Source organism: Ahaetulla prasina, chromosome 8 (assembly GCF_028640845.1).
Source record: "Ahaetulla prasina isolate Xishuangbanna chromosome 8, ASM2864084v1, whole genome shotgun sequence".
Lineage (NCBI taxonomy): Eukaryota > Metazoa > Chordata > Lepidosauria > Squamata > Colubridae > Ahaetulla > Ahaetulla prasina.
Genome location: NC_080546.1, coordinates 26,583,652 through 26,594,710, shown reverse-complemented (window position 1 = coordinate 26,594,710; position 11,059 = coordinate 26,583,652). Strand labels below are relative to the sequence as shown.

Below are 11,059 nucleotides of genomic sequence, written 5' to 3'. Positions count from 1 at the left end.
CCCGCCTGGATGGGCGTTCTATCCGGGACAAGGGTGGATTCAGTATCAATGGCAACCAGCTAGTTCAGCCCCTCCTTTCCAGTGGGCCTCACACCAATGGTTGATTCATCTGCTGCAGCGATTCAAGGACTTTCTTCTCAACAACAAAGAAGAATTCCACCCCTTTGCAGCCCAACAACCAGCGGCAACAGCAGCAGCCCCACCCGCAAATCCCTCTGCAGCCACAAGCAGGCCAACTACACCCCCACCCAACCCCTCCCCCTTTCAAACCAACCTTTGATGGGAATCCACAACACCTGGCTTACTTTCTCAGCAGAATTGAGGCTTACGCTGAACAATATAGACATCTCTACCCATCAGAAAGAAGCCTAATCAACACCATCTCAGATGGAATGAATGTGGGGCTAGCTTCAGAGTGGATAGCACAGCTATACAATGCACAAGCACCAGAACTGAATAATATTCACGAATTTATAACACTGCTTCGCAACCGGTTTCAAGATGATGACCTAATTGCAGAATGTGAGACCACCTTAAAAACAATGAAACAAGGCAACAAGCCACTCAAACAATTTGTATGGGATTTCAGAAGAGTGGCCGGCAACCTTAGACATTGGCCAGAAGCAATTCTTCTTCATTACTTTAAAGAAGCGATTGATCAAAACATCAGAAAAGCCTGCTCCACCAGAGGAATCCCAGAACAACTGAATACCTGGTACAACGTGTCCATTGCTCTGGACAGAGAATTCAACCCCCTCCAAAGCCGATCACCAACTATACCTCCTCAAAGACCACCTACAAGATCCTCCCCCTCCAGACCAACCACACCCTCCACCTTTTACCCCTCAACAATGATCAAATGCTACCGTTGTGGGAAACTAGGTCATCGAGCGTCAGTTTGCCTAGCCCCAACACCCCTCCAACAATATCGACCACCAACGGCTACTCGACCACGCAACCCCCCTCGAAAACATCCTAATACCACTCGCTTTGCAAGGCAAGCCATAGACCTCGCTACTGACCTTCCATCACCTGACTCGCCTCCCAACGACTCAACCCAAGCAGAAAACGACCCAATGGTAAGTGCACCTATTCCTCCTTTGCCATTAAAGTGAACTTAATAATTCCAGGAGGAGGAGCCAAAAACTTTAGACGCTATTGTGGACACAGGATGCACAAGATGCCTCATATCAACCTCCACAATCGCCCAACTCCCTATAAAACACTTTCCCTTAAAACACCCACTTAAATTCCACGAAGTTGAAGGAACCTTAATTGGTGCTATTCCCGCTACCCGAGTCACGCAACTACTTCGCTTAGAAATTGGAGCCCATCATGAACTTATAAGATTCATAGTAATTCCTAAAATGTCAGAATCCATCATCCTAGGTTTAGCTTGGTTGGACAAATGGGAACCCACAATTAAATGGGAGGATGGATTCAGAAAAATTATATGGACCTTCGGACCCTTAGACCAAATCCCCTCCCCCCCCAAAACAGCAAAAGAAAACCTTACCCAAAATGACCACCAGATGGAACCTTCAACCACCATATCCAAGCCATCTCCTAAAGAACCCAACATCCCTAGAGCATACATAGATTTATCAGATGTTTTTAGCGAAGATGAATGTAACCTCTTACCAACCCCTACCTTGGACAATGGACTGCCAACGTTCCTTTGAACACCTGAAACGCCTCTTCTCAATGGAACCGATTCTTCAACACCCGGATCCAAATAAACCTTTTGTGGTCCAAGCTGATGCAAGTGATGTAGCAATAGCCGCTGTCTTATTACAACGGAATACCGAAAACAACCTTATGCCCTGCCAGACATATCTAAAAACCTGACCGACGCTGAACGCAGATGGGCAGTTTGGGAAAAAGAAGCCTTTGCAGTACGTTGGGCACTCCTCTCCTGGAGACACTTCCTTGAAGGGGCAAAAGAACCTTTCGAGGTATGGACGGACCACAAAAACCTCGAATACTTGAAAAACCCCCGAAAGCTTTCTCCCAAACAAGTTCGATGGGCTCAGTTTTCAAGCGCTTCCATTTCACCTCAAATACATCCCAGGCGACCAAAACCTGCTGGCTGACGCCCTATCTAGGAAACCACAATTTGACAGCAAGCCAAGAGGTGATACATGCAATGATCCCGATAGCGAACCGTCAACCAAGCACTTACTCGACCGCGATCACACCGCAGTACCAACATCCCACCAAATAAACTACTAGCGGACTTAAAATCAGCACTCACTAATGATGCTTGGTTTAAAGAAAACTCAAGACCTCACCTTAAGGGATGGGATACCCTGGAAGGGACCAAAATTTATGTACCGTCTGCCACGGTTGCCAATACTACAGAGAAGCCACGACTTTCTAGGAGGCCACTTTGGATTTTAAAACTCACTTGGCTAGAAGACAATTCTGGTGGCCAAAATGAAATCAGATGTCGAAGACTATGTCAGAGCTGTTACCTGTGCCACCATGAAGTCCAGACCAGGAAACCCCTGGACTCCTGCAACCTGTGAGTCGAACCGACCAGACCCTGGGAAGAGATTGCCATGGATTTTATTGTTGAACTCCCACCTAGTGGAGGAAATACAGTGACACTAACTAGCCAGAGGGTTCATTGAACCAGCAAAATCACCTGTAGCTGCGCCTGTGCTATTTAAACAAAAGAAAGATGGTTCGCTTAGATTATGTATTGACTTCAAAAATATCAATGCGATTTGCATACAAAACACATACCCTTTACCACTTATGCGATTTGTTGAACCACCTATCAAAAGGAAAAATTTTCACCAGATTGGATTTAAGGAAGCCTATTACGTCCGCATCAAGGAGGGTGATGAATGGAAAACGCTTTCAACTGCCCCTTGGGTAGTTTCAATACCGTGTCATGCCCTTTGGCCTCCAAGGGCTCCAGCTGTTTTATGCAACTAATTAATGAAACCCTGCACCCCCATCTCTACAATGGGGTTCTTACGATGATATTCTTATCTACACAGACAATATGGAACAACACATCAAATTGGTCAGACAAGTTCTTAAAAAGCTCCTAGCGCCAAGCTATATGTCAAACTTTCCAAATCGAATTCCATAAGGAATCTCTGGACTACCTAGGTTACCGGATATCAAACAAAGGTATCGAAATGGACCCAGCCAAAGTAAAAGCAGTGTTGGACTGGCAACACTTTACGTAAGCAACTTCAAAGTTTCTTGGGATTTAAAATTTTACCGCAAATTCATTCCTTCTTTGCATGAAGTAGCTCTACCATTAACAGAATTACTAAAACTGGGCCATTACCTGCCAAACCCAAACCTAACCAACCCCTACCTTGGACAATGGACTGCCAACGCCTTTGAACACCTGAAACGCCTCTTCTCAATGGAACCGATTCTTCAACACCGGATCCAAATAAACCTTTTGTGGTCCAAGCTGATGCAAGTGATGTAGCAATAGCTGTCTTATTACAACGGAATACCGAAAACAACCTTATGCCCTGCAGTACTATCTAAAAACTGACCGACGCTGAACGCAGATGGGCAGTTTGGGAAAAGAAGCCTTTGCAGCACGTTGGGCACTCCTCTCCTGGAGACACTTCCTTGAAGGGCAAAAGAACCTTCGAGGTATGGACGGACCACAAAACCTCGAATACTTGAAAACCCAAAGCTTTCTCCCAAACAAGTTCGATGGGCTCAGTTTTTCAAGCGCTTCCATTTCACCTCAAATACATCCCAGGCGACCAAAACCTGCTGGCTGACGCCCTATCTAGGAAACCACAATTTGACAGCAAAGCGAAGAAGTGATACATTTATTTATTTATTTATTTATTTATTAACTTTTATACATTTCTTCTTCCTTGCTTTCTTTGCTTTTAATTTTTCTCTTTCTCTTTCATTTTCCCCCCCACTTTCTATTTTTAATCCTTTTAGTTTTTGAAGTTTGTATTAGTTTTTATCTGTTTAACCGCAGTGTTTAATATAACTGTATTTTTTAAAAAGGAAGTATTGCACAAGAAGGTTATACCACCTATTTTATATATAATAAATGTTAATTCTAATTAATTATGTGTCAAGTCATGTTTTAAGGTAAGTGTTATACTTTATGCCCAGATACATAAAAACACCTTACTTGTTTGTTTTAACAATTCGTTAGAATCATATTTCCTTAGTCTACTGCATCAAAAGAGTTGAATGTCAAAGCTTTTCTTTTTCTTTTCCTCTTTATCCTACACTTTGTCCTCTTCCTCTTTTCCTCCCCTCTTTTCCCATTATCTTCATTTTTCTTTGTATTTGTTTTTTATATTTTGATGAAAAAATAAAAATATTTGAACTAATAATTGGTTAGACTCTGCATTAAATATTTATGATAATATAATCACCTTCCTTTTTCTATTTGGATAACTAGTTTACATTATTACACTTATGTATGTTATACTCTGTTTCCTGCACTTTTCCATACTTTTCCTCTGTTTTTTTCTGTTTTCTCTGTTTTTTTGACATACCTGAAAATAAATCCTAGCCTATTTTTTATGCAAGTGTCTAATATAAACCCTATCCCAAAAGTAAGCCCTAGTGAAGGGGGATGGATGAGGTCAGCATAGGAGGTTGTGAGTGCATGTGGGCCGATTTTGTCTGGCAGCAGCCACAGCCTGCACAGCACAGGTGAGTTGAGTATCTCTGCAAGCAGCAGACAGAAGCAGAGGTATGGGGAAAAGCAGGTGGTCTAGGTATGCCACATGAGCTATAGGAAAGATGAGCGGCAGTGGGCTGGAGCAGTGGGCAACCATGGGAGCAGTGGTGGGTTTCAAAAATTTTTACTACCGTTTCCATGGGTGTGGCTTGGTGGGCGTGGCATGGTGGGTGTGGCATGGGAAGGTTACTACAAAATCCCCATTTCCTCCCGATCAGCTGGGACTTGGGAGGCAGAGAATAGATGGGGTGGGGGCCAGTCAGAATTTTTACTACCGGTTCTCCAAATTTCTGCTACCAGTTCTCTAGAACTGGTCAGAACCTGCTGAAACCCACCTCTGCATGGGAAGTTCATCTTTGTGTGGCAACACCAGCAACAAACAGAGGCAGTGGCACAGAGGGAAGCAGGTGATCCAATGTGCCATGCAGGCCATAGGAAAGCTGAGCGGTGGTGGACCAGAGCGTTTGGCAACTGTGGGAAGCTCATTCTCATATCTCTCAGCTTGCCTGCAGTCTGCATGGTACATTAAGATCACCTGCCTTCCACTCCATGCCTTCTGGCTGCAGCTGCTGCTGGATACTGTCAGTCCTCACATGCTTGCCGGGTCTTGTTTGTGCACTGTGGGGGGGGGGCACCCAACTGGGATGATGAACCTGAAATTGTGTTTCCCCGAAAATAAGCCCTGGTGCTTATTTTGGGGCCCAAAAGAAAATAAGATTGGGTCTTATTTTCAGGGAAACACGGTATTTATAATTTCATTTCATTTCATTTCATTTATTTGATTTTTATACCGCCCTTCTCCCGAAGGACTCAGGGCGGTGTACAGGCAAATAAAAACAGACAAGACAATAATCTATAAAATGCAAAATTAAAAAACTTATTATAATTTGCCTAAAATTTTAAAATTAGAAATTTAATACAGACTGCATGGAGTCCCTAAAAGGATAATATCCGACAGGTGTTCAATTCACAGCCAAGTTCTGGAGAGAGTTCCTACGGTCCATTGGATCGTCTCAAGGACTTAGTTCTGGATTCCATCCGGAGACTAACGGAGCGGCTGAGAAATTAAATTTGATGGTGGAACAATACATACGGTGTTACGTAAATTACCAACAAGAAAACTGGTCCGACTTGTTACCATCTGCAGAGGTTGCAGATAATAATGACGTACACAGCAGCACGGGTTAACCCTTTTCAATAACCAGCGGCATGGACTTGCTCCAATGCCTGAACTCCTGCAACCCCCACTCGGTTTCCCTAATGGACTGGATGAATTCCTTGAAGAAAGGTTGGGAAAACACAAAAAAGGCCTTAGCTGTCACAGCTCGGAATTACAAAGCCCAAGCTGACAAACACCGTTCCCTTCAACCCCCTTTTCGCATTGGAGATAAAGTCTTTTTGTCTACTAAATATCTAAGATTAAGAATACCCAGCAGGAAACTCGGTCCAAAATTTTTGGGCCCTTTCCCCATTGTAAAAATTATTAATCCCGTTACCGTCCAACTTAAGCTCCCTCGAATATTGGGAAAAATACACCCGGTATTCCATACCAGCTTATTAAAACCTGCTAGACAGTCTGGTCTGAGACCTCAACCTGCTGCTCCCCCACCACCCTTGATAATCCAAGGTGAAACCCACTATGAAATCAACAAAATCCTTGACTCTAGACTATATAGAGGTCAGTTACAATATTTAGTCCACTGGAAGGATATCCATTAACTGAATCTCTTGGGGCCAAAAGTTGGAAAGTCCATGCGGACACTTTGATTAAACATTTTCACGACACTTTCCCTGACAAACCTAGGAAACCTCTTGGAGGGGGGAGGGGGGGGTAGAAGGGAAGTGTGGACCACTGACACTCTTCTTTATCGACTTTTTGTTTTCTTTCCTAGGATATAGCTTCTTTTCCGGGGACGCTGTCAGGCCTGGAAACCATATTGAACTTTCGGTTTCAGACGCGCTGCCACATTTTTATCTTAAGGGAGAAGGGGTTGAGGGCAGGGTAACATTCTTCCGGTGGTCAAGGTCGGATGGCGTTCACGTCTGCAGGAAGAGTGGCAAGTTACTCGAATGAACTGGAAGGACGTGGGACCGTGTGATCATCAGAGGGTCAGGGGTGGGACTACTGGGGTTTGTATAACTGGGGAAACGAATCCGAACTTCAGTTTTGGAATTGCACTCATCGTGCCAGTCTCCTCATGCTAGTAAAGGACTTTGAGAAAAGGAACTTATTACCGGATACCAAGAACAACCTTATGCCCTGCGCATACATATCTAAAAAACTGACCGACGCTGAACGCAGATGGGCAGTTTGGGAAAAAGAAGCCTTTGCAGTACGTTGGGCACTCCTCTCCTGGAGACACTTCCTTGAAGGGGCAAAAGAACCTTTCGAGGTATGGACGGACCACAAAAACCTCGAATACTTGAAAAACCCCCGAAAGCTTTCTCCCAAACAAGTTCGATGGGCTCAGTTTTTCAAGCGCTTCCATTTCACCCTCAAATACATCCCAGGCGACCAAAACCTGCTGGCTGACGCCCTATCTAGGAAACCACAATTTGACAGCAAACGCGAAGAGGTGATACATGCAATGATCCCCGATAGCGAACCGGTCAACCAAGCACTTACTCGACCGCGATCACACCGCAGTACCAACATCCCACCAAATAAACTACTAGCGGACTTAAAATCAGCACTCACTAATGATGCTTGGTTTAAAGAAAACTCGCAAGACCTCACCTTAAGGGATGGGATACCCTGGAAGGGGACCAAAATTTATGTACCCGTCCATGCGGTTGCCAATACTACAGAGAAGCCACGACTCTGCCTAGGAGCCCACTTTGGATTTTTAAAACCTCTCCACTTGGCAAGAAGACAATTCTGGTGGCCAAAAATGAAATCAGATGTCGAAGACTATGTCAGGAGCTGTGCTACCTGTGCCACCATGAAGTCCAGACCAGGAAACCCCTGACTCCTGCAACCTGAGCCGAACCGACCAGACCCTGGGAAGAGATTGCCATGGATTTTATTGTTGAACTCCCACCTAGTGGAGGAAATACAGTGATATGGACCGTAGTGGACTTGTTCTCTAAACAAGCCCACTTCACTGCGTGCAGCGGATTACCATCGGCTAGAAAATTAGCAAAGCTCTTCCTCAAACACATCTACAGACTGCATGGAGTCCCTAAAAGGATAATATCCGACAGGGGTGTTCAATTCACAGCCAAGTTCTGGAGAGAGTTCCTACGGTCCATTGGGTCGTCTCAAGGACTTAGTTCTGGATTCCATCCGGAGACTAACGGAGCGGCTGGGGAATTAAATTTGATGGTGGGACAATAAATGCGGTGTTACGTAAATTACCAACAAGAAAACTGGTCCGACTTGTTACCATTTGCAGAGGTTGCATATAATAATGCCGTACACAGCAGCACGGGTTAACCCCTTTCCAAATAACCAGCGGCATGGACTTCGTTCCAATGCCTGAACTCCCCGTGCAACCCCCCACTTCGGTTTCCCTAATGGACTGGATGAATTCCTTGAAGAAAGGTTGGGAAAACACAAAAAAGGCCTTAGCTGTCACAGCTCGGAATTACAAAGCCCAAGCTGACAAACACCGTTCCCTTCAACCCCCTTTTCGCATTGGAGATAAAGTCTTTTTGTCTACTAAATATCTAAGATTAAGAATACCCAGCAGGAAATTCGGTCCAAAATTTTTGGGTCCTTTCCCATTGTAAAATTATTAATCCTGCTATCGTCAACTTAAGCTCCCTCGAATGTTGGAAAAAATACACCCGGTATTCCATACCAGCTTATTAAAACCTGCTAGACAGTCTGGTCTGAGACCTCAACCTGCTGCTCCCCCACCACCCTTGATAATCCAAGGTGAAACCCACTATGAAATCAACAAAATCCTTGACTCTAGACTATATAGAGGTCAGTTACAATATTTAGTCCACTGGAAGGATATCCATTATCTGAATCTACTTGGGTCAAAAGTTGGAAAGTACATGCGGACACTTTGATTAAACATTTTCACGACACTTTCCCTGACAAACCTAGGAAACCTCTTGGAGGGGGGAGGGGGGGGTAGAAGGGAAGTGTGGACCACTGACACTCTTCTTTATCGACTTTTTGTTTTCTTTCCTAGGATATAGCTTCTTTTCCAAGGGGGGACGCCTGTCAGGCCTGGAAACCATATTGAACTTTCGGTTTCCAGACGCTGCCACATTTTTACCTTAAGGGGAGAAGGGGGGGGTTGAGGGGCAGGGTAACATTCTTCCGGTGGTCAAGGTCGGATGGCGTTCACGTCCGCACGAGGAGTGGCAAGAAGTTACTCGAATGAACTGGAAGGACGTGGGACCGTGTGATGGCTTACGTTGAACAATATAGGCATCAATACCCATCAGACAAAAGCCTAATCAACACCATCTCAGATGGAATGAATGTGGGGCTAGCTTCAGAGTGGATAGCACAGCTATACAATGCACACGCACCAGAACTGAATAATGTTCACGAATTTATGACACTGCTTCGCAACCGGTTTCAAGATGATGACCTAACTGCAGAATGTGAAACCACCTTAAAAACAATGAAACAGGGCAACAAGCCACTCAAACATGCCTCATACCCCGGTATCACCCATCAACATTGGGAATGAAGTAATTCCCAGCTGTTCGAATAAAGTTTGTTTTTCCACAGACTAAGTTTATTAGTACTTACTTGGGCCTGGGTCACAGAAAAGAAGAAGAAAAATATTCTCCTGATTTAGGTATTTTTTGTTTGATCTATGTTCATTAAGCTTTCAATTTTAATATACCATGATGGGCAAAAATTACTTTTATTAAGTTTATTTTGTTGTGAATCCCACATCCAATTTTTGTGGGGTTATTCACAAAATGAGAGAATTAAGAATCAATATAGCTATGCCCTTGTAAAGTATTACCCATGCTTGACTTCCAATGGGGATTCATGACAAACTAGACATCTCTGAAGAGGAAGAGATGGCATTACAGTGAGATTGGCAGATAACAGAGATAATGAGGGCACCCATTTGTACTCTGGACAGCTGCAGAGGTTTTTGCAGTCAGCTCATAAGTTAGTAGTTGGGAGTTGAGGGATTTCCACCAATCTCACAACCTTAGTGTAGATTTATGGATACAGAGTTCTGCCAAGACTCATTTCTTAATCTCTTTTGGAAATAGTTTCTTAACTGCTTTTCAACTAATAAGAACCTCTCGATTGTCAGATTTTGCACTAATGCATAGGAGATCCTTTAATTCTTAGCAAAAGAAGTTTTAAAGATAAATATTTTAGGGTGGGAGGGGAATAAAGAGCAAAAGAGCAATTATGAGAAAAGAGTTCTCATATCAAATGATCTAAGTGCCAAAGCCCATTGCAACTACATCTCCAAAAAGGCTTTAAGAGTTGTTAACCTAATCTTGCATAGCTTCTTCTCCGGAAAGATTACACTACTAACCAGAGCATACAAAACATTTGCTAGACCAATTCTCGATTACAGCTCACCTGTCTGGAACCCACACTGCATTTCGGACATGAATACAATTGAGCGTGTCCAGAAATATTTTACAAAAAAAGTCCTCCACTCCTCTGATCGTAACAAAATACCTTTGCCACCAGACTTGAAATTTTGGGTTTAGAAAATTTAGAACTACGCCGCCTTCGGCATGACCTGAGCATAACTCATAAAACCATCTGCTACAATGTCCTTCCTGTTGAAGACTACTTCAGCATGAACCACAACAATACAAAAGCACAGAATAAATACAGAAAAGTATTTATTTATTTATTTATTTATTTATTTATTTATTTATTTATTTATTTATTTATTTATTTATTTATTTATTTATTTATTTATTTATTTATTTATTTATTTATTAAATTTTTATACTGCCCTTCTCCCGAAGGACTCAGGGCGGTTTACAGCCAAAGTAAAACAACATAAACATAAACAAAAATTAAAAACATATTAAAAAACTGATTCTAAAATTTGGCCAAATAAGATTAAAACTAAGATAAAACCATCATAAAACCCCCATTAAAATTTCATTTAGGCTAGCCCCGCACGGTGGAATAAAAAGGTCTTGAACTTGCATTTAAAAGACCGGAGGTCGGGAGTTGACACAACCCTGGAGGCAACTCATTCCAAAGGGCAGGAGCCCCCACAGAGCAGGCTCTCCCCCTGGGGGCCGCCAGTCGGCATTGTTTGACTGACGGCACCCTGAGGAGGCCCTCCCTATGGGAGCGCACAGGCGGATGGGAGGCTATAGGTGGCAGTAGGCGGTCCCGTAAGTAACCCGGTCCTGTGCCATGGAGCGCTTTAAAGGTGATAACCAACACCTTGAATT

The 11,059-nt window shown here is 43.5% G+C and overlaps 1 protein-coding gene across 1 annotated transcript; it reads left to right on the top strand.

Annotated features, from left to right (window-relative positions):
- Positions 1–249: 249 nt before the first annotated feature.
- On the top strand, positions 250–8,922 carry LOC131203143 (uncharacterized). Its single transcript, XM_058193092.1, has 2 exons — positions 250–1,079; positions 8,842–8,922. The coding sequence occupies exons 1-2, from the start codon at positions 393–395 to the stop codon at positions 8,893–8,895; spliced, it is 741 nt and encodes a 246-aa protein (XP_058049075.1). The 5' UTR covers positions 250–392; the 3' UTR covers positions 8,896–8,922.
- The last annotated feature ends 2,137 nt before the right edge of the window (positions 8,923–11,059 follow it).

Coding starts and splice junctions, on each gene's coding strand:
- LOC131203143 (XM_058193092.1), top strand. CDS start 393: ATGAATGTGGGGCTAGCTTCAGAGTGGATAGCACAGCTATACAATGCA. Junction 1,080..8,841: donor AAGCAGAAAACGACCCAATG/GTAAGTGCACCT, acceptor TTTCTTTCCTAG/GATATAGCTTCTTTTCCAAG.